Below are 24,222 nucleotides of genomic sequence, written 5' to 3'. Positions count from 1 at the left end.
CGGTTAAGGGAAAATTCTAGAAGGATTATGTGACTTTTAAAAAACAAGGTCCATGTATTTTATTAAAATGGATAATATTAGATGAATGGGTGCCCGGCCCAAGCACCCAGGCCGGTCCAGCTCTGTTAAGAATCAGGGAGTGCCCGGAGAAGAAAGTGGAAATGCTTGCCTTTACAAAAGTGTCTTGGATTTATATTAAGGCCATGGCCAGTCAAGTGTGATCATTTAATCTGGCTCCCTTCTTGTTTGCGTACGTATTTGTATTCCAGACTTTGGTCAGGATGAGTCCAATGACTGTTTACTGGGCTCCTCTGAATAAAGGACACACAAGTCCCCATTTGGCAGAGTGTTCCAGCTGGCCACCTTCTGACAGCATGGCTTTCCCGGCAGGATTTGGATGGGGGGCATCCACTGCAGCTTATCAAGTGGAAGGTAGGAGAAGCTCCTTCCCTTTCTCGAGGGCTGGGAGGAAAATGACTTCTGGTGGGCTCTGTATGCCTAGGGGAGAGGGTGAGGGCCAGGAGGCAAAAGGAAAAGAAGGAAGGGGATCAACGAGTCCATAAACTGTACAAGTGAAACTGTCACTTTACACAGAAGAGGCTCAGCTTCCCTCGTCCCTTTCTTATCCAAGGGTGGTGGTGGTGAGGGCTTGGCGACCAAACCGCCCCTCTAGTTTCCGTCAGTTCAAGTTTATCTGAGACATCGGCTTACATCAGACTAGCTGCTTTTGTCCTTGGTTTCTTGAACACATTTGCCTCAATTCCCCCAACAACAAAAAAATATAATTTCCCTATTGAATGGAAATATATTGGGTAAATCTCTTCAAGGAATCCAAGAGACTTGATTGGAGGATGTTCATCCACTGAGAGAGGTGTCCTGTTCTATTTCTGGTGGCCACAAATCAGAGCCCCATCTCATGTGCCACCCTATCTCCTGGGCCGCTGAGAGGTACGGGGAAGAACCGCAAGATGACGGAGAGCGCCCTGGAGTCAGAAGTCTGGGTTTGGTCTCGATCCTACTATACGTGAGCATGAGCGTGAGAATCCATCATCCTCCCCACGTCTCAGCTTCTTCATCTGTAAAATAGGAAAATTTGGCTTTCCCAAAACATATATGTTTCCCACCTAATGAATTAAGGGTTGTTAATGCCTATAATGGGAACAATATTTGGTTAAATTTTTGATTAACCTTATTTGGTTAAATAAACGTGGGAAGCCCTGGCTGTAAACAAAACTAAGAGAGCTTCTTGCAGTAGTTTCCTAGAGCTGCTGTAGCAACTCACATATAGTGAGAGGTTTATTTTCTCATTGTTCCTGGGGCCAGAACAAGCCACTTGACTCCCTAGACTTGGTGCGCATCTCAACTTTTTACTAGTTCGGTGCGACTTTGGGCAAGTTACTCAACTACTCAACCTCTCTGTGCTTTCTTATCTGTAAGATGGGGATAATCATGGGACCTACATTATAGTGGCTGTGGGGTTTAAATAAGATGATGTGTATCAAATGCTTGGTGCTTAGTAAGTGCTCAATGCATGGCATTTGTACTGAGGGGGCCATAAAAGGATTTCTGAGGATGACTCTATGGAATTCAGCTGTTAACTTGGCATAAATCTACAATTAGTTATAGAAGACAATATTGTGGGTTTCAGGTACCAGTTCCCAGTCCCATTCACTCAGCACCCTGGGATACCCTTACTGGTCCAATCTGACCTCCTTTCTTCATGGGTTGCCCTTCCTCCTCCTCCTTCTCCTCCTCCTCCTCCTCCTCCTTCCCTTCTTCTCCTTTTCTTCTTCTTCTTCTTCTTCTTCTTCTTCTTCTTCTTCTTCTTCTTCTTCGATTTTATTTATTTATTCATGAGAGGCACAGAGACACAGGCAGAGGGAGAAGCAGGCTCCATGCAGGGAGCCCGATGCAGGGCCCTGGGACCATGCCCTGAGCCAAAGTGTCTGCCTCACTCAACCACTGAGACACCCAGGTGCCCGGCCACACTTGTTCTATCAGATTGTTTCACGCTCTTCTGCACCAGGCTTGCTGCAGCCTTATTTTAAGATTTTTATTTGTGACCTCTAACCTGCTCTTGCGCTGTTAACTCTCTCTCAGCAGCTTGGAAGTGAGGAGACTTGATCTGACATGTCTCCTCTCTTTGTCAAGTCACAGAAATTTTTTATGTCCACTGTTCTCCACCCAGGAGCTCTTACCTACTCTTTTGTGCTGGGTTTGAATGCTAGGTCAAGCACTTACTAACTAAATGACCTTGGACAAATAGCTTAAGCCTCAGTTTCCTTATTTGTAAAATCAGGAAAATGATGGTGCCCACTCTGTAGGTTTGTTCTGGAGATTACAGAGGTTAGTATGCGTAACCAGAGCAGCAGAGTGCCCGGCACAGTAACAGCAACAATAATACTAGTGTGGCTGGCTATATATCCAGGCTATAGTCTCTCCTACTGTGTTACTGACGGGAGAGTGACATTGTCTTCTCCACATAGTGGGAATGATCATCTCTTCTTTGTTCTGCATGTTCGAATATATTCCCTCTTTGCTCGTCTGGACTGGTTCTACCAGCAGCTGGTGGGAGACTTACCATTTAGCTACCCCTCCACTGTTGTGCAGATCACATACGCAGGCTGTCAGTGGCTTTGTCAAATCAGTGTGGCCAGGGATTTAAAAGCTGAGGTCACCCTGTCACTTTTTGATTTTGAAAATCTCTGAACTTTTAGTTTGCCCTGGCTCTGAAAGTCTACAGAACCATCAGAAGTCACATACACTCAGCAGCACTGAGGACTGAACATGGATTGTATTTGCGAACACACTCCCCTCACCCCCCAAAAAAATGAACCCAAAACCCAAATCTAACAGTTTGGTGATTTATTATAAAGCATCTTCATGTATATCTTTCCACTGGTTTCCAAAACACAGTTGTCTGTGTAGGTTTCTTTGTTTTCATGTATCCTCTAGAGAACCTTGATAGATAACTAGCAAAATCTCCACCTCCCCACTGCCCTGCATACCCAAGCTTTACTCCTACACAGAAATGGAGATATTTTGGCTCTGTGACTTGGAGTAGAAGGCACTGTCAATTCCCTGCAGGTGAATGATGGCAAGGGCTGATGGAAAGGGGCAGGACAGGATTTTTATGATCATTGGGCCTCCTAATATATTGATTGCTTGGTTGCATATTTCACCAGACCCATGGTTCTTCCTTTTTCCTGTCCTGGTTCATATCCCTTCTACTTCCATTCTGGCTACTTCCCTGTTCATGGTTTTTAAGAAGAGTTTAATGAAATGTTTATTATGTAAGAGTTGGCTGTGCGGTGCTTTGAGCCTTTTGGAGGAAAGCTCAGTATAAATCTAATAAATAATAAACAAGTGATATAAGCAGGAGGAAAATTATGTGTTTTAGGTGAGTTGTAAAGAACGTTGTAAAACCTGTAAAATGTATTTGTTAGATGAAGAGGCAGGGGAAAAAATGTAGATAACCATCGTCTTACAGAGGTGAGTCTTACACAATATTTTAAATGACAAATGCGGTTCTCACGAGTTTTAACCCTTTGTGAAGCCACGTTTGCCTGTTTTTGGCTGGAGGGGATGTGAAACCGAAAACAGCAGGTAGCTCAGTAGCATTTTGTTTACTTCCTTGGTAGGCCACGGAGGAGCTATGAAAATGACATTTAGGACCCAATTCTACAGCTCTTATGAGCTTATAACTCCCAGTGATTTCAGGGAAGGCTCTTAAGGGGTGAACATGCTCTGTAAAATCCCACAAATCCTAAGAAAAGTCTAAACTACTCCATTAACACTTCCTGGTGGGATCTGAGTTTGTGGTTCTTAGGGAGGCAAAGACCTCAGTTTTATGAGTGCCATTATCAAACTTTGATGCCACACTAGATACCAATATAATGTTTGGATTTTTTTTTTTTTTTTAATGTTTGGATTTTGACTTTGGCTTTGTGTTGGCAGAAATTGAGGCTGGGCTCCAACTCTGGCCTTCTGTTTGCCTCTGTATGCCAAAGATGGAATCCTATAGTTAAGGAACTTGGAGTTATTTTTGCATTTAAAAAGTCGGACAGTAAACAAGGCTGCAGATTAGTTGGTTTTAGATCCCATTCGTGGTGATTTCTAGTCAGATTATTTCTTCTCTAGTCCCTTTTAAAAACTCATAATCTACACAAACCTGAGCTGGAGGCACATTTCATCTGCCTGCTTTAGATGTCAGCACAGGCCATATATTTCTTTAGGTCACTTCCTGTTTGTGTTCTCCATTCCAGCAACTTGGCCTGTGTATCTTGGTTCCTGTTTTCTGCTAAATCCCTTAGATTCAACATTCCATTTTGGGATGACTACCTATGGAAGTCTTCTTGAACAGGACTCAGCAGATAGATCTACTCATAGTCTGGACCACCTGGGGAAGAAGAAGAGGAAAATAGACTAAAGCATCAATCATTGTTCATTTTGTGGTGTGCAAGGAGAAAGGAAGAAGAGAAGGAAGCATGTATCCATGGAATTTTTGTAGCTTAAAGGTTGATATGACAAAAAACACCTTTATTTCTTTCCCCCAGGTTCAAATTTGTGGTCCAGAAAAATCTCAGTGATTGCCCCCTTTAAGTTTTTATTTAAATTTCAGTTAGCTAACATACAAGGCAATAGTAGTCTCAGGTGTACAAGATAGTGATTCAATCCATCCACACAGCAGGTACACTCCTTAATCCCAACACCTATTTAATCCATCTCCCTTTTTTGACTCTGTCATGGAATTATATAGGCATCATTTAGAGTATGGGCTTAGGCAGGCATGATACTCAAATATTCATCAACTCATTTTCACTACCCAAGCAGATACCAACAGTAAACAATGGATGTAGGCTAGACTGGCACTTGCATTGACTAGTGAGACAGAGTGTCAGCCATAAACAACTGGTATGGGACCATTAAGACCATGAAGAGCGGATCTCAGCTCTAAACAACTGATATTGACCAGGCTGGGACCCATGGGAACCAATCGGAGTGGGTGCCAGCTGCAAACAAGCATTGGGACCACATTGACATGTACTGATTGGATATAGCCTTGGGCTTATGAGTGGGACACATCTGGAATATATCCGACTCCAGACTACTGGAGAACTAAATCAGTTAACTTCCCTAAGACTCAGATTTCTCCTCCTTCTCCTCCTCCTCCTCCAACTCCTCCTCCTCCTCCTTCTTCTTCTTCCTTAAGATTTATTTATTTATTTAAGAGAGAGAGAGAGAGAGAGGGAGCACGTGAGCAAGTGTGCACATGCATGCACAAGTAGGGAAAGGGGCAGAGGGAGAGGCTCTTTAAGTAGACTCCCTGCTGAGCACTGAGCCTGATGGAGGGCTCTATCTCATGAAATCATGAGATCGCGACCTGAGCTGAATCAAAGCTGAAACCTGAGCTGAAATCATGAAATCATGACCTGAGCTGAAACCAAGAGTTGGACACTTAACTGACTGAGCCACTCAGGCACCACACCCCTGTAGAATTTCTAATGCTTATCTCTTTTTATTGGAATTTCTTTGGGTGAATACGGGAGAAATTTTTCTTATATGTTATGCTTCTTTGGATCTGGTTGATGCCTCAACTTTTTCTTCCACATTACTAATTTGGACTTTAGCTTCATTCATTCTGTTTTTCAACTCCAATATTGAATATTTAATTGTGGCAATCATATTTTTAGGTTTTCAAATTTATTCTTTGATTGCTTCATTTTCAGGAAGCCGTGTTTTGTTTTCTGGATGTAATCATGCCTCAAATCTTTTTAAGAATGCTAGCTTAAAAAATTAAGTTCTCTTTCTTTCTCTTTCTATCTTTCTTTATTATTTTGAGATATTGGGGTTATTTGCTTATTTGGGACCTTATCTTTCATGCTGTTTGTTTTTGTCCAAAGTCTGGTGATCCTTGAGAGCCTGTTCATATTTATGAATGAAAGAGTATGTCGATATCAGTATCTGAGTTAAGTTGTTTTTTAAAATTAAAGAGTTCTATTTAACTGAAACAGGGTCACCTTTATAAGAAGCAGGGTTCTATATAAGTTAGTGGGACCTATTGGCAATCTTTTCATAAAAGACTATATCTGAGGGGAAAGAGCCAAGATTTGGAGCTCAAGAGCTGCCAGATTTCAAGGATTTTAAGGAAGAATATTTTTGTTTGGTTTTTTATTAAGTCTAATTTTTCAATTTTATTGAAATCTAATTGACATACAGTATAAGTTTAAGGTGTACAGCGTAATGATTTGACTTACACATACTGAGAAAGGATCACTACAATAAGGCCGGTTAGCACCCATTATCTCATATAGATACCCACCATTCCCCTAAAAAAAAAGGTCTTTTTCTTATGATGAGAAATTTTAGGATCTATTCTCCTAGTAACTTGCAAATGCACCATACAGCAGAGTTAGCTATAGTCGTCACGTCATCCACTGTGTCTCAGTACTTAATTATCTCATACCTGGTAGCTTGTGCCTGTTGAACACCTTCCTCCAACCCCCAATGCCCCATCCTTTGCTTCTGATAGGCACAAATCTAAACTCCTTTCCTGTGGGTTTTGTTTGTTTAAGATTCCACATAAGTGAGATCATCTAGTGTTTGTCTTTCTCTAATTGTTTCTTGTTATTTTTATGTCTCCTGTCCCTATTCCTCTTCAAGTTCATATTAGGTTGAGTTTGTTCAACTTCTCTTGGCCATTTCAGTACCATTGATAAGGAGGTTTCCTACCACATCTCTCACTTTTATTAGACATTTCTTAGGATTTCAACATGGGCTAAGGGGGTACCAACTGTTCTGTTTATGGGGGAAAGGAACCAATGAAGCCAGCAGTATGACAGATAATACTTTAATTAATTGTCTGAGGCCTGGTCTTCTCTCTGCATTGGTTAAACCAGAGATTCCCCAGAGGATGACCTCTTAATCCTTACCAGTCATCAAACTTTAAGTTTGTCTTGTAATTCTTTGCTTTAGTTTCTCAGACAATTCTATTTTCTTTCTATTATCTGGAAATACTTTAATAAATGTGGTACTCTATTGGGACAGGTTTTTTTTTTTTTTCTTTTGTTTTCAGTTCAGCTGTGGATTTTCTTTTTATTTACTCTCATTTCAATGGGGTTGTAAGGGATAGAAATTAAATAGGTATACCCCATCCCCCATCTTGAACTTGAAATCTATTAACATGAGTTAATATACAGTAGCACCTCATAAACCATGAAGCATTGTTCCAAGTTAACAAGTGAATTTCCCTCTTCTTCTCCTTACCATTATCATTTTCCTCATTATCACTAACACAACCAACCTTTGAACCAATGTCTAGTCTTGTGCTTTTTAGATAGAAGATGAAATAACATGGAATTGATGGAATTTTAGACAATGTAACAGGAGAAAGTGAAATATTCAAGTAATGTGAGAAAAGTGGTTGACGAGGAATGCTATGACCTACACGTGCCCCATGTCCAGGTATCTGTTTCTGAGGTCAGCTGCTCTAAGCCATTTGCACTTTTCATCATTTATTATCTCCCTTTATTCTCAACACACAGACTCTTCATGTACCAAATTTTCTAGTATTTCCATTGGCTTCATGGACAGTGCTGAAAGTTACCCACCACCATCACTACTGGCCTGTGTGGATTATTTATGGATAAGTGTCTGCCTACTTGTGTATTATTTTGTATCAGCAGGATTCTGGATATAGATGCCTATCATATATGCTTAGAAAAAAATTTGATCGTATTATGAAAGTAATACAGATAATTGTAGAACACTTAAAATGTATAAATAAGCAAGAAATTTAAAAAATCATTCAGAGAGCTATTTTCAAATTTTGAGTATACATTTCCAGTCTTTTGCATATATCCACAGACTTTCGTGCACATACACCCTTTTATATTTTTCGCCTTAATAAGAATGTTCTATAAATGGTTTTGGCTTTTTTATGACACTTAACAACTCTCTTAGTAAGCTATAACATGTCTGCATCTTCTATCTTAATCCTGTGCTTTTTCTCTCTTATCTGTCTTTCTCATGGATGTTGCATGGAAAGCTAAATGTGAGTCAATATATTTAACCTGGAAAAATAAGAAAAAAATTGCTGTGCCTCAATCATTTTTTTGGAGTATGGGTTCTATATATTAGCCTACATATTTGTACATGAGTTTTGTTTTGTTACCACCAAATTCATCAGTTAAGATGGGACATTTGTTTCTTTGGATGAGTATGTGCCAGCATTGTACTGGAAAATAAAAATCATTACTTGTGCTCTTCCTTCCTAGGCCTGCCCATCTGGTAGGGTTGCTTTCCAGGTAAGTTCACTGGTACACAAGGTCAAGTGGTTCTTTAAAAATTATTAGGCCATCACACAGTGCCCAAGTCAGCACTCTGGGACTCATGCTAGACTCTTCCTCTTCCTCTCTCTTTCATTTAACCAATTATTATTATTTTTTTTTTTATATCTCCTCTTAGCCCCTTGGTTACACTTTTTTCTCCATTACTATCTTTCCTTTAGTTCTGAGACTCACTGGCTCTTGTCTTCTTGAAATATTCTTCCCTCCTTTATACTCCTCCAATCTCTCCAGGATGTTGCTTATAGTGTGGTCTGTTAAAATTCTGACCACATCGTTCCATTTCTTGAGAGATAGCAAGAACTCTGAAATCAAACAGGCCAGGTTTGAATCCTGACTCTACCACTTATCAGTTCTATGATCTTGGGAGATCCCTGAGCTTTGCCATCTCGGTTTCCTCATTTGTAAAATGGGAACAACAGTAATAGTTGTTGCAAACATTAAATGTGTTTATTAACATCAAATGCTTAGAGCAGTCCTGGGCAAACTGTGTTCAGTAAATTTTAACATTGATTAGAAACATTTTTATTGTCTTCCTACCTTCTCTAGAATAATTTCTGAACTCTTGGCATGGCATGAAAAAGCTCTTTGTAATTTCACCTCTGACTACATCCCGAGCTTCACCTCTTGCTTCTTCATTTGTATCTTGTTCTTTGACCAAGATAAAGCACATGTCATTCTTTAAATGTGCCATGACCTTCATGTCCTGCTGCACACACTGTTCCCTCTGCTTGGGTGCACACCTAACTGCTGGCATGAGCAGAGGCCAACAGGGGACAAAGATCCAGGCCTCCCAACTTCCAAGCTGGAGCTTTTGCTACTCCAACATACTGCTTTGTTCATCTTCATCCTTTATACCCCTCTTCTGAGTATGTTACCACGAACTTGGTAGAGGAGTAGAGGCGGGGGAGTGAAGTGAGGCAAAGGGAACACCTAAAAGAGGTTTTTAGTGTACGTGAAAAATCGATTCTTATAGTAACTGTTTGAAACAACCTGCCTTTGTACCTGGGAGGCATTTGGGCATAACTCCATGCTTCTAAAGATGACTACAATCCTGAGAGGTGTTGATAGGGATACTGTAGCTGTGTGTTGGTGTTTTGGATGGCATAGGTAGTCAACATTGGTAGTAGCTGGGGCCCTATTGTTTTCCTTCTGTTCTGCTACCTGGGCCTCTGCCTTGAAGTGCCCTAAACCAGCTGAGCACATCTATATTGGCTTTGGATCTTTCTCAAGGTGCCTGTTCTTCCTTTCATTAGTGTGGATAATCAGAGTTTGATTGTAAAGTATGCCCGGGCCAAATACAAGGGCTTTTAAAATTGTCTGCTGTTTTAGATTATCCAGGCCACTGATCCCCCTTCCTTAGCATGGATAATTGAGAGTGGACTGGGCTGAAGAATGTTAAGCAGAACCAATTGACAAAATAAATGAGATTTTAAAAATCCTTTACATTTTAATAATAGAAAAAAAAAAACAAGCTAGGTTTTCTTTTCTTTTTTTTTTCTTTCTTAACCTAAAAGGGCCTATTTTATATTTTGAAACTGTAAATTTATTTACTTTTACATTGATTCAAAATAGGAAAAATATTTTCTGTGATGTACCCATATAAAACCTATTTAAAATGTATACTAATTATAATAGGCACTTAATGGAGCTAGAGGAAAATTGAAAATATAGACAAGAGGTTGGACAGTTTCAGAGTCAATGTCAAATCTTCTTATAACTGTGTTTATGTTTCAACTAGGTAGCAAGTAGAGGGTGGTAGTCACTTCAAATATTGAAAATCTCTCTCTTGATAGTGGAGGCTATAATTCTTTGCCCCTAATGAGCAATAATCATGTAGAGAAGGGCATTTTTTGGATGTATGTATAAGATTAACAGGGTTCTGATCCCTGTCTGAATGTCTGTGCTCATTCACTTCTCATTTTCATCTTTTCCCATGTGCCTCTGAATGCAGAGAGAAAGGTATTTACGTGTCACTTGACTGGGAATTTAGAGGACATTTTCTCCAAGGAACAATGCTGTAAATAGGGGTAGGTGTCACTGAATACCCTTCAGGTGTGTAATGAGATAAATAGATTTTGGGGGTTGCTTGGGAATTTGGAATGTAATATAAGAGGCAATGGTGAGTTTCTGGGCAAGTGACTCATAAACAAGGTTTTTGAAACATTACCCATTCTTATGTTGGGAATTGCCAAGCTAAGGTTTAAAGTCTCCCGCAACACCCATGAATAATCATTTAAATACAGGCTTTGAGACTTGGGGGGAAAAGTGCATTATTTACTCTAAAGACAATAATCTTCCTTTGGAGTCATTGTAGTCTATCATACAGATGCATACTTGGGGATCTTTGAAAGAGCAACATTTTCTCTTGATGATCCATTACTTCATATGTCCTAGAAATTATTATTCGGGTCTAGATTGCAGGCACAGGTTAGAGATGCACATCAACCACTCTGTAACAGAGTGTGGGATACTAAGGCTCTTTCACACAGTGAAACATGACAAGGGGCTTTGGCCATTGCCTACTTTGCGTGAAGAACAAGATACGGAAATGAGGGTGATGGAGAATCTAATGTATCCTTTGGTTCCTCGCAATGCTGAGAACTTGGCAAATATTGGTACACAATAAATTCTCATTGTTCGATTGATTTGCTGAAGGGAGAACCAAGGGCTTCTCAGTAGAGATATTGCACAGCTGAGGCCAAACATTTGCCAGGGTCACCCCAGTATACTCCCTGCGACTCAAATAAAGACAAGGTGCAGCCATACTAAAACTGTGATGAAGTTGGCTTGATTTTGGATAATGTCTTTGGAGAGAAATTGTGCCAGAAGAGTCAGAAAAGATCTGTTTCCATGATGTGCTGGAAGACCTGGCTCCTTCACATGAGTTAATAATTAAATTAAATTTAATGAATATTTATTTGAATTGCTGCTATGTAGTCCATCCCAGTTAGACATTTATTCACTGTGGCATTGGAGCCTGGAAATGTAAAAAGCAAATAAAATGATCATTCAAATCCAACATTCTAGTGAGAGAGAGAAGCATATGCAGAACTGTGACATCATGTGACAACCTAATAGTAGATCAAACAAGATGCTAGTGGAACATTGGTGGGAAGGGTGGGGACACAAGAATAAAATGGGATGGACTTGATGGGTATCTAAGTTTTAATGAGAAATTTGTTTCATTTTGCTTTGCTTTGTTTTGTTTTCAGGGATAGACACTAGGAAGGGCATATCAGCAGGGGAAACATTTTGAGCCAAGGCTCGGAAGTATGAATATTTATGTAGTTTTTGTGGAACAGTATAGTCACACCTAGTAAAGTAGGTAAATGGTTTAGGATTCTCATATTTTAAATCTATTAGAATTACCTAGCATTCTTGTTAAAATGTAGATTTGGGGGCTTCACGTGAGGCTATATAATACCACTATTTATAGATAGGGCCCAGGAAGTTACTTTTTTTTTTAATAAGCGTTCTCTATGATGGCTCATGCTTTGAGGAAGCCTGCCACAGTCTGTTTTCTGATGATAGGGTGAATGGCAGGACCTGAAGTTAGAAAGGTAGGACAGGTCCATGTCATGATATATATAAGGTACCAGGCTAAGGAGTTGGTGTTAGGATCATATGCAATAGGTTCTTGGTAGCCATAAAATATTCTTAAGCAGTAGGAATAATGTGATTAGGTTTGTATGTTAGAAGGGGTTTTGACTGCAGTGTGGAGGATGAACTGGGGGGCGGGAAGGAGACATGGGAGCTAGGGAGCAGTTTTTAGGCTCTTACGGGAGATGAGGCAGGTGATGATGAAGGCCTACATTCGGGTGGAGGGGTCAATGCAGGAGAAAGCATAAAGAGACATCACTGAGGGAGAATTGAAAGGATGTGTTCATGAATATAATGCAGGGAAGGAGGGAAATAGAAGGATGACTAAGGTGACCCTTGTCATTATAGTTTAAGTGACCAGCTGGCTGATGGCACTATGAATAGGAACACAGTACACTGGAGAAAGAGCAGATTTGGAGTTGGTGGTGGTAAAAGTGGGATAGGTTCAACGTGGGCTTGAGATTCTCCTAGGTTATTTACTTATTTATTTGACGGGGAGAGAATGAGAGAGAGAGAGAGAGTGCACAAGCTGGGGAAGGGAGGCAGAGGGAGAGGGAGAAGCAGATTCCCTGCTAAGCAAGGAGCCCAACTCAGGACTCAAACCCAAGACCCTGAGCCCTAGGCAGACGCTTAACTGACTGAGCCACCCAGGTGCCCCCTGCCCTCCTTAGGGTATTTAAATGGGTGACTGGAAATTCCTATCTCCTTTTCAGGTTAGATTTGCTGGTAGTTACCAGCATCTAGTCGATAGTTGAAGTCACGATGGGTGAGAGTGCTTGAAATAAGGTCATAGAGGGAGGTGAAAAGAGGAACAAGGGGTTGCAAAGTCTAGACTGAGCACTGTGGAAGAACTCAGGAGACTCAGAGGGACCGCCACATGAAACTGACATCCTTTCAGGACGTCACACTGACTAGAGAGAATTCTAGAAACCTTCTAATCCAATGGTTTCAAAATATAATTTTTTTTAAAGCAGCAGAACTAGGAAAATCTAACTCAGAATTCTGACAAGAGAGATACCGATGGAGCGTCTCTGGTTGAAGGAAAGGTCGGCAGACTTTGCCTGTCCATCCAGCATTTCTTTCTTTAGTGCTTCTTCCCCAAGTAGCAACTCTGGATTCCATGCTGGGGAACATGGTTTTTCAAACATCTTATAGAAGAGAAGATGTTTTTCAAACATCTTATAGAGAGATGGCTTGATATGATCAATGTTGCACAACTCATTAGTGACAGAGGGCAAGCATGATGGGATAAGGTCCATGAGAAACAGGGCAGCAAAAGACAATGTGGGATTCATGGCCAAAATGAGTGGTGCAGACGATATGGGTGTCCAGGCAGGGGGTTGACATTCTGCCTTGTGATATTCAGGGAAGGAGTTGCAGAGGTAGTAGATTTTTTGGAGGCTCAGAAAACATTTAGGGGTTTAGTTTCTTGCCCATTTAAAAGTCAGAGCTTAAAGTTTGTGCTGGGCTGGAGAAAGAAAGTGAGTCTTTCCAACTTCTAGAAAATTGAGGCAATTGTTATGTATGTGACATCATCATTATTGCTCAGACCCTATTCCAATTCCATAGAAGTGGAAATTTAACGAGGGGACAAGCTGAAGAGTCAGAGTGAAGGACAACAGTAGCTTTCCTTTCCATGCAGAAGGGACTTTGGGAGAGGCAGCTTATTTGGGGGGGCAATGTCTCGGTAACTTGTCTTGAGGGTGTATTTGCAAGGCAAACATGCTCTCCTTACTAGAAGGCATATTTCTTTCAGAAGGCTATTTTGGGGCGTTCACCAGTGGGATACCCCTTTACACTGACAGTTGACATACTGTGGAAACGTAGCTGCCACAGTCTTTAACATGAAAGGTCCAGAAAACTCTGTACTCAAGGGAGTTGTTTTGAGACATCAGCAGAAATCTGCCGAGACTGAAGACTGACCCAGGGATTCCTGGGGGACCTTGAGGAAAGTCAATTAGTTTATGAGTCAAAGAAACCTCAAATTATTCTAAAAGGCGTTTGTGCCATCAGAAAATTCCATTCTTGAATTAGCAAGCTGCTACGAGTTCCAAGTGGTGTTCTTTCTTAAAAAGAAGCTTATGAGGTATAAATCTTTTGAAGTACATTTTTTGTACCAATTGTTTCATTTAGAAAAAAGCCCATTAGTTTGTTATTAAATGGTCTATTTAATAGTGTCAATAAATTCTAAAATTGGAGACTGGGTATTGTTATTTTGGATGTTTTAATGGTCCCAATTGTTTAAGTTATTTGGCTTAGAGTCATTTGCTTGACCTTTGCTTGTTTTAAGGGCTTGGAAAAACTCCCTCAACTCCTCAGGGTTGATGTAGTGGTTCTTCATATATGTGCTACAAATATGAAAAATATTTATAAGTTAACTAACAGTGTTTGAATGATTGAGTCAGGTCTACACAACCAAAGTAAAATAGGTAACCATGCAAATGCTAAAGTAATCAAAAAGTTTAAATAAAAATTCAATTTCTTACCAAAAACGGCTTAACTTAATACATTATTATTTTGAGTTTAATTGTAATACTTATCTAGAAAAAGGGCTGGAAGGTTATACTAAAAATTATACTAAAATATTAATATATAGAAGTAGCATGATATAGTTGTTACTGGCACCAATACCTCTTCACTTTACTGGCTGAGGAAGAGTACCCGTTCATATTTGACTTTCACAAGCAATGTGGGCTTGTTTTTGCTATTGAACCTCTTTAAGAGTCACTTCCCTTGGGGCGCCTGGGTGGCTCAGTGGTTGAGCATCAGGTCATGATCCTGGGGTCCTGGGATTGAGTCCCACATCGGGCTCCCTGCATGGAGCCTGCTTCTCCCTCTGCCCGTGTCTCTGCCTCTCTCTGTGTGTCTCTCATGAATAAATATATAAAATCTTTTTTTTTTTTAAAGATTTACTTCCCTTAAGTGGGTAATATCTATCTTTTGGAGGTTATTGGGAATAGTGCATGAAATAATTTAGGCCACTCCTTAGCACATGGTCTGGCTTTTTTTTTTCAAGATTTATTTATTTTTGAGGGGAAAGGGGCAGAGCGCGAGGGAGAGAGAAACCCAAGCAGACTCTGGGTTGAGTGTAGAGTCTGATGGAGGCTTGATTTCACAACCCTGAGATCATGATCTGATCTGAAACCAAGAGTATAGTACTTAACCGACTGAGCTACCCAGACCCCTCAAAGGCCTGGCATTTTTAAAAGAATGCAAAAGATGTTAATCCTTATCATTATGTCAACTACCATCAACACCACCATCATCACTGACACCACCATCATGGCCATCAGATGGCATGTTAGACTGGGTCGTCCAGGAAGCAGTAGCCAGGATGGCGTTGAGTGCGCAAGAAGTTTATTCTTCATGACAGAAACAAGTGAGAGCAAGAGAGGCTGGGATGCAGGTCTGATGAGTGAAGGAGAGAGGGAAGGAAGAAGGAAGCTTGAGTGAAGCATTTAGACTGCAGGTCAGCTCAAGGGAAAGCTCAGCCAAGTCTTCAGGGAAGTCAAAAGTTGACTGTTGGGAAGTCCCACGTCTTCCAGGTACAGACTTGTCACAGTAGGGTCACCACATTCAGCATTGCCTGGGGTCAGTCGGGGAAGTGTGGCCGCAGCGTGTACTCCAGCACCTGTGGTGGATTTCAGGGCTCAGAGCTGGGGCCCTGCAGTCATCTATGCTCCCCGAGGTTGGGGGTTTGCAAATGTGTTGGCAATGACCGTCGTAGTTGTGAGTCATTTAAAAAATCTTTTTTTTTTTTTTCTGGTATTTTTTTCATCTTTGAAAGCATTTATTGCTCACTTCTGAACACACATATTGCAAGGAGGGGGCAGGTCCAGCCTGGGAGCCTGCTCCCTGGTGCAGCATTTCTGAGCTCCCAGTGGAGGCGAGGGGAAGACCAGCCCATCCTTCTATGTTGAGTAGCAGGAGGATCCCTGAGTAAAGGCCTTTCTTTAAGTGGGATGTGTCGAGGTCTCAGCAGCAGTCCTAAGGCCTAGTTGGGTGGGGTGTGGGGCTCCAGCTGCCCTTCAGGTCAGAGCATTGGCCGTGACCTCGGGAAAGCTGCCCCGGCTCCCCAGATCTTGCAGGCTGAGGCTCTGCAGCTGGGACTGGGCCCCCTTTCAGGCCAGAGGCAGCTCCAATTTGGTTTTAAAAAGCAATCCGTGACCTGGGCAGTTTGCAGCATCTCTGAAAGCTCGCTTCTCGCAGCGGCCCCGACTTGGGTTGGACACACATGTGTCACTCTTTCGGTTTCCACACTGATCACACTTTGTGCATTTGGGCTTCAGCCAGGGATCTTGTGGGAGTGCCTCAGCTGCTGCTGCTTTTTCTTGGCTAGAACGTCTGTGTCACCCTCCTCCTCCATGGCCGGCTTGCTGCAGGCACCCGCCCCCCCTTCTCCTTGCTCCCTCCCCTGGGCCCTGGCTTCTCTCCCTCCTTCTGCTTGGATATGTCCTCCTGACACCGCAGCTCTAGCTCCTGGTTCGTGGCCACAATATCCTCCAGGGGCTTCACTCTGGCGGCTCTTCTGGAAGCTGCTAATTCACCTGCAGCTGGAAGAGGTGGGCCTGGACATGGGACCAGGGGCAGGGTGCTGCCCCGCACGGCCAGGCGCTCCTTGGCCAGCTCCCGGGGCAGGGCTGCGGCCCTCAGACAGGGTGAGGCTGTGCAGGTTGCCCTCGGCCCTCCTGACCTGTACCGACGGGGGATGTTCCAAACACGGCACCTGACGTGCTCCCGGGATGCCGAGCCGGGGAAGGGCCCCTCTGCACCTTGGTGCACCCGTGCACCGTCAGCGGGCAGCCAGCCCCCGGCGTCCGGGCGTGCTGCACGGTCTGGCCAGACTCTGGAATGACCCAGACGGGCCCGCAGCATCGTCCTCCGTCCTCCGCAGCAGGTGCCCCCGCCCCCGCAGGAAGGCACCCTACTGACCTGGGCCGCCGGTCATCCGGGGCAGCCCGCCCTGGGGTCGCGGGCGTCACCGCAGTCCTGACCCCTCCCCGTGAGGTTCCCCCCGCACGGTGGGCATCGCGGACGAAGCCCTGGGCTTGCAGCAGGCGGTGGAGCAGAGCTGGGCCCCTGCAGCCTCCGCGCCAGCTCGGGGGGGGGGGGGGGGAACACCCCATGGGCTGCACCCAGTGGCGAGCACCCCCGCCGCCACCCCAAGGTGCGGCTCCAGAACCCGAAGCCCTGCAGCTTGGGCATCGCCTGCACACGGAGCCCTTGGCGAACCTGCCCCAGCGGAACCCCAGAGGGGCATCCCGGCCCCAGGGGCTACGGGGCTTGGGAGGGTGCAGCTCGTGCACCGAGCTCGGCGATCACCCGGAGCACAGCTCCGCCCTCCCCCCCCCGAGGGAGCACCTGGGGGTCGGGCACGTAGACCCTGAGGTCCCCCGGGATAGTGCCCGAGACCGAGGGCGCACCTGCGGGTCGGCACGTCAGTGACCCTGAGGTCCCCCCGGGATAGTCCCTGAAGCCCCCGGAGCACCCGCGCCCGCCCCGCCCCCACCGAGGGCGCACCTGGGGGTCGGGCACGTACCCTGAGGTCCCCGGGATAGTGGGATAGTCCCCAAAGCGGCCGGAGCACCTGCGCCCTGCCTCCCCCCGACCCCCGAGGATGCACCTGGGGGTCAGCAGGTCAGGGATCCTGAGGTCCCCGGGATAGTCCCCGAAGCGGCCGGAGCACCTGCGCCCGAGTCTCCCCCACCCTAAGGGCGCACTTGGGTGTCGGCACGTCAGGGACCCCGAGGTCCCCCAGGATAGTCCCCGAAGCCGCCGGAGCACCTGCACCCGCCCCGCCCTCCATCCCGAGGGTGCACCTGGGAGTCGGGCAGGTCAGGGACCCCGAGGTCCCCCGGAGATGGTCCCCAAACCAGCCGAAGCACCTGCGCCCAGGTCGCTCCTCCCGGACCAGCGCGCGCCCCGGGGGCTCCGTGCGGGGGATGCAGGCAGGTGCCTCCACCCCACGGTTCACCAGTGGCAGGTGACACGCCTGCCTGCTTCTAACTCAAGAAGGTGTGAAATAAGGACTTCAGAGCTTGGGTAACCGAGCAGTTTAGAGACCTGCCCCAGCCTCCCGGTGGCTCCCGGCCTCTTCCCTTCGCTGCTGCGGTATTTTGTCTGGGGCCTTGCCGTGAAAAGTTCTGCTGTGGAGCTCCAACTTCAGTTTCTATTTAGAGACCTGATTTGATTAAAGACTGAGAGTTTTTAAGTGTTCGTAACAGGATTCAATTAAAATAGGTCATTCTAGGGGCTCTGAAAATGGGAACTGGCCTTGGGCAAATTAGAACAAAAGTTATAAAATTCAATGGGATGCATCACAACATTTAACATCTTTAAGGAGGACGTTTTGCCTAATAGATTCAATTTAGAAATATTTAGTGTAGGTCATCAGCTTAAGCACCTAAAAAATGTGTTTATTTTTTCTTTTTTAATTTTTTCCCCCCTCTCCCTTTAGTTATAGCTAGGATCAGGACACCTGGACTCTAATCTACAAAATAAACAATTTGTGGTGGGACCTTGAAGAAAGTCAATTAGTTTCTGTGACTTTACCAGTAGGTTAAAAAGGAGATTGTAATATTGGTGAATAATGTGCTTAGAGATGTTTGCATAAAAGATGCTTTGTCATTGTAAAGTATTATTGAATATTTATGGTCTACCAGACTGAGCCAAATGGCCCAGAGGAAAAAACAGTCAGATTTATGTAAACCTTGTTCAGTGTCCCAGATACTTCAGGGTGGGTGCTCTATATATGAATGAATAAATAAATGGAATAAACATTATTCTACATTTTGAAGGTACATCAATATTATCTGGGGTGTTAGCCAATGTGCCTGACCTATGACATTGAAAGGAAGTGTCTGCCTCCAGGTAACTATGTTGATCTCATAAATATTTTTAAAGCCAGAGGCATCGCTGGCAAGTCATGTTTTCTTAGAGTTTTGTACCTGCAAATAAAGGTAAATTATATCTTTACCTAAAACCTACAAGAAATGATTGTCTCTCACCCACAGGGTCGCTCTGAGAATTCTCAGACGGAAATTGCGCATCTTATACATACTTCTTTGTTCCCCTTTTCTTTTAAAGAGTGTTTTACTCACGGTCCGTATAGTAGTTTTCTTCCACTTTATGTGAGAAATCTGAGCCTCAAAAAAATCATAATAAAAACAGTAGCCACGGCCCAAGGACTTAATGGATCTTACCAAGCCACACGATGCAGATGTATTGGGACATAAATAGGTGATAAGAGAGAAGCAGCACAGAAGCATTGTGTTTGGAGCGGGTCACTGCTTAATCCGGATGGGTTCAGCACGAAGATTCATGAAACGTGACAGTGGGCCAGGAGGAGCTTGCTGTGACATTTCAGATGCCCTTCCTCTTCCAATTAACCATTTCAAGTGTATAACAAAACCTAGATCCCATACAGATTGCGTGAGACCCGGCGATACCAAGTGCAGCCCTGTCTGGGAGGGGATGGATGACTCTGCTCTCCTCAGGCAATGGACTATGACTCAGTAATACCTCCAGTTGGGCTTTTAATTTCTGTGATACATTGGTCCTGAAGAGCATCTGTCTAAAAGAGAAAAACTGTAGCAGAGCTGCTTTATGACATATCCTGTCATCAGATGTATTTGGGTATATTGAATGGGTCTAAATATACCTTAGCAAGTCTAATGAGATGTTTGAAACCATGAAAACCACATGTAAAAAAAGCTTGGTATCACAGGAACAATAGGAATAATAAAAATCACAATAATAGCTGCCTTTTAAAATATTTTATTTATTATTTTAAAGAGAGAGAGAGTGTGTGCAAAAGGTGACGGGTGTGTGTGTGTGGGGTGGGGGGGGGGATGTGCGGAGGAGCAGAGGGAGAGAATCCCAAGCAGGCTCCATGCTGAGTGAAGAGTCAGACAGGGAGGGGGATGATGTGTGGGTTTGGGGCTTGATCTCATGACCCTGAGATCATGACCTGAGTGGAAACCAAGAGTTGGATGCTTAACCAACTGAGCCCCCCAGGTGCCCCAATAGCTGCCTTTTTAAACAACCACTATTTACCACCATGCCAGACATTTTACAGACTTCCCATATAATTATCCCCTCTTTACAGATGAGGACACAGACTCTAAGAAGTAAAGCTATCCAGAGTGAATTAGTGTGTGGGAGTTCTGAATTTTTTTTTTAATTATAGAAATTAATTTTAAACTCTAAAAAAAAAATCTTTTAATCTAAAAAAGAAACCCACAACCCAAATTCCTGCCGAGGCAAGTTGTCAGGAATTCTGACCCTATTAGTTGGTGGGCTCAGGAATGTTTAGGGTACTAATATCTGGACACGACCCACCACTCTTCAGCTTAGCCTCTCCAAGTCTGCTCACCCCTAGCCCTTCTCACTTGTCTGGGAAATGGGAACCAGGATTGAAACCCAGAGTCATGCCTCAGTATCTGTAGCATTATGTGACCCATAAATATTTGTTGGTATGATAAAAGCCTCAGCTGACTCTGAAGCCAGTGATTTTCATTAGTCAAGGAAAAGATGCCATTAGCCCATTTTCACGAATACCAGATTTATAGAGGTGTTCTAGAAAACATACATTAAAATGGAATTATTTAAAATAAGACATTTGTATTTAACTGGCAATCGGAATCAATTTACCTGGTGCAATTCATAGAGTAGATTTAGGAAGCACCCCCTCCTTTTCTGTTTAGTTCTGTTGGACAATGAAAATCTGATTGGTGATTGATAGGAAAATAATGAAAAGCAAATTGGTGTTCATAAAATTTCTGAGTGGATCTGCTACTGGAAGCAGGCCAGACCAACCCATAGGGGTTGAGGTTTTTAGGGGTATTTTTATGTCTGCCATGATGTCACTAGGGAGTTATAGATTAATAGCATAATAGCATGGCGCTCTTTATGATTTTCACGTAGCAGAGGGAGGAAAGAGTTAAAGGATTTAAGTGTTGCAAAGGGTATTTCTTCTAGGCAGGAGAGGTTTGAATGTAGGGCACCTTTTGCATTTTAAGCGCGGATGTCTGATCCCTTGTCCCACAGTTATGTAATAAAATAACTTTATTATTATTTTTAAAGGGAAACAGAAAAAAAAGGCCACTGGGAAAAATACCTGCCCCTGGGAGACAGCTTTTACAGTGCATGTTGTTCAGGAGCCACTTCTTCCTGCCCCAAAGTTCTGGAACAGAATGCCCTTCTCAAGGTGCTGAGAGTCCAGAGCGACGACTGAGTCCAGGCATCAGAGGAACCGTGCGGACAGGATGCACTGCACAGCCAGCAGGCTTGGGGGGCGTCCCTGGCCCCAAAAAGCCAATGCAGCCAGGCAGTCAGCCAGTCCAGAGTAGGGAATCTGGAGGAGCCCAGCAAGACAAGGTGGGCCCCTAAGAAGACTGGATACTCCGAGGTCTCTTCTGAGGAGAGACAGTGTAGGCTGGAGCACTGGGTTCAAAAACCATTTATTAACAACAAGTATACGCTGCCTCCCAGAGCATCATTCCCAAGTGCATCAACTCCCCTAATACATCCTATAAGTTTTCTCAACAACACCATCTAGTAGGAAGACCCAGGGGGTATTATGACTTCTGCAGACGAGGCAGCGGAGACACAGAGAGTTTGGGTGAATTGCCTGAGGTCACAGAGGTAGCGAGGCGTAGACATAAATTGATATGCTTATAGGAAATGTGAACAAGAGCGCAGTCTGTTCAGTGATGCTGGGCTTACAGTCTCACTTTTATCTGTTACCTATGCTCTCCTCCAAATCCTCAAACTCAAGGAAACCGCAGGCTCCTCCAGTTTAAGAGGGGAGGGTGATATCGGTGGTGTAGAGTATGGCATGAGGTTCAAGACATGGTCCAATACTTTGGAATCTGAAGGAGTTGGAGAAAACAGCCCAAGTGGGAAGGTCACCCTGACCTCCTCCTTCCCCCGCCCCCGGAAAGAGGTCCTAAAGCACCCATGTGAGAGGTGCCTTCACTATACCTGGACTAAAGGAGCATCCTTATCTCTGAAGACAGAAGGACACCGAGCAGAATCGGAGAAAAACAGGCCTTGCCAAGTGTCCCCCAATATCTTCCCCTTACCTTATGCGGCCTATCATATTCCTCCACAACAGTCCACTCTTCACCAAACTGGCATAAAAACACTCAGGCTTAACCATTTCTTCAGGTCTTTCATTTCCTCACGAAGGCCCCCAGGGCATATAAGGCTGAAATAAATCTGCATGCTTTTGGCAATATTTATCTGTCTTGGTCAGTTTAATTTTTAGCCCCAGCCGGGGACCCTACGAGAGTCCAGGAAAACTTTTTTCCTTCTCTACACATGTAGAGGGCTCGGCAAAGTGCCTGTCCCATCGCAAGGCCAAATAAATGATAGCTATTCTTATTATCATGATGCTTTTTTTTCAGTATACTCTTCCATCCTTCCAAATGGGGCTCAGATTAGCATAGTGGCAATCAGAAGCTGAAGCCAGTTTAGATTAGTGCGATGCTCTGATGGATGAAGAGAAGAGTAGAGATTTTTCTCCAAAGACAGAGAAAAGTGGCTTTCACTAGATAGTGTGTTTCGACGCACGGATGGCTGAATGCAAAGAGACCTAATTGAAAGATATGAGAATAATCACAGCAGAATAGCAGAGGCAGAAGCAGTTAAGACAAAAAGCCGCACATGTTAAACAGGACGAAAGTCCATGAAAAAGGGAGTCTGGGAAGCCTGTGTGGCGAAACGCCTTAGGATCGTCAGAAAACGACGACACGACAGGTGCAGAGTTGAAGCCCAAGGGTCGAGGCCCCCAACCGGGACTGAACTACTTCCTCTCGCTATTTATTTCTGGGAAAATTTATCACATCCCTGGATTCCTAAATGAGTGGAGAAGCTATATCCACATTCTCGCTATTCATTTCACGGTGCCGCCCACAAATAGGACACTCAGGCCACGCTCTGAAAGGTTGCCTGTTTTCCTTCCCGCCGCTGTGCCTTCACAGGTGGTGGGGGTGGCTCTTCTCTCGCTCTTGGAAGGCAGCACAGTGGGCTCGGGGGGCTCAGGGCCCCTTGTGTGCGGGGTATTTTCCTTTGCCTGTGCAGAGCTACCCTCCACCGCCTCGCCTCTGGGCCCCGGGGAGTCACCCCGCATTGCTGCCGTTGTCCTTTGACTCGCTTTGGATTTGATCAAGGGCAGGTGTTGGCAGGAGATGGGAGGGTCCGGTGGGAGGAGAGAGAAGCCGGGCTATTCAGTCTCCTGGTGCCTGCCCTGCTGGGTGGCCCTGAGCCACAGGCCTCGTCGGCCAGGCCACCCTTGGCAGGTGGCTTCTCTTGACAGGCCCCGGGAACTGATCCTGTACCTGCCCCTCCGGGGGTGCTGATGCCTTCCTGCTGTTGCAAGCCCAGGGGTGCCGCAGCATCCCTCATTGGGTCTCTCCAAACCCGGCTCACCCCACTGCAAAGAGCCCTTTATGAAGCCCGCCTCAACTTCCCAGTTTGAGTGCAATCTGTTTCCTGCCGGGACCCCGGCTCATACCCACGGCCACTCCCCGTCACAGAGCACAGTCCCACTTGGGTGTTTAGAATAATGAGACCAAGAAATAGCTAAACCCCAAATATGATTGAGGGCTCAGTGCTGTTGTCTCTGGATGTCTCAGTGCTGTTGGAGGAGACGGTTGGCCAATCGTCTTTCTTTCCTTGCTTCTCTTATTTCTGCGTATTTACTGAGGCCTCTGACCTGGCCGAGCCTGGTTGACCCCGTTTGAGGCGAGATAATAAAAAAGAACATTCTTAAGGTGGTTTCAGGACACCTGACTCTGGCAGGTATATAGGACGGAGACTTCTTCTGCTGCACATGCCTCCGAGTACCCCGGATGCCCCCGAAGCTGTGTGCTCCTGCTCACCCCTTGCTCTCTCCAGCGCTTCACCTCCCTCCATCTGTCCAGGGGAAGTCGCTTGTAAAGCATTTAGCTGCATCAAAGAGGTTCGTTTTCAGGTTTCTGCCTTTTCTTAACATAGTTTTAATAACACATTTTTCCCCCTTAAAAATCATTCTGCTTTCATCTTCTGTTTATTAGATTTACTTAGAATTTCAAAAAAAAAATTTAAAAAAATCCAAGTGGGTAGATGGACATTCTTTTCTTCTTAATCTTCCTCTCCCCTCTCCCTTTATTTTCTCTTCCATTCTTTTCTTCTTTTTTTGCGTTCAATTGTCAGAGAATGTAGCCTGCGTGAGTTCTTTCTTTTTAATAAATTTATTTTTTATTGGTGTTCAATTTGCCAACATAAAGAA

At 44.2% G+C, this 24,222-nt stretch overlaps 1 protein-coding gene and 1 pseudogene across 1 annotated transcript in view; one reads left to right on the top strand and one right to left on the bottom strand.

Annotated features, from left to right (window-relative positions):
* Nucleotides 1-281: 281 nt before the first annotated feature.
* LOC140623089 (cytosolic beta-glucosidase) overlaps nucleotides 282-24,222 on the top strand; it is a 113,071-nt gene continuing 89,130 nt past the window's right edge. The window contains exon 1 of the mRNA XM_072809090.1: nucleotides 282-432. Coding sequence (XP_072665191.1) covers nucleotides 282-432 — 151 coding nt within the window. The remainder of the gene's footprint in view (nucleotides 433-24,222) is intronic.
* Nucleotides 15,060-17,074, bottom strand: LOC140610904 (tRNA-dihydrouridine(16/17) synthase [NAD(P)(+)]-like pseudogene; annotated as a pseudogene).

Source organism: Canis lupus, chromosome 2 (genome assembly GCF_048164855.1).
Source record: "Canis lupus baileyi chromosome 2, mCanLup2.hap1, whole genome shotgun sequence".
In the NCBI taxonomy this organism is placed as follows: domain Eukaryota; kingdom Metazoa; phylum Chordata; class Mammalia; order Carnivora; family Canidae; genus Canis; species Canis lupus.
This window is presented reverse-complemented; position numbering and strand designations above follow the sequence as displayed.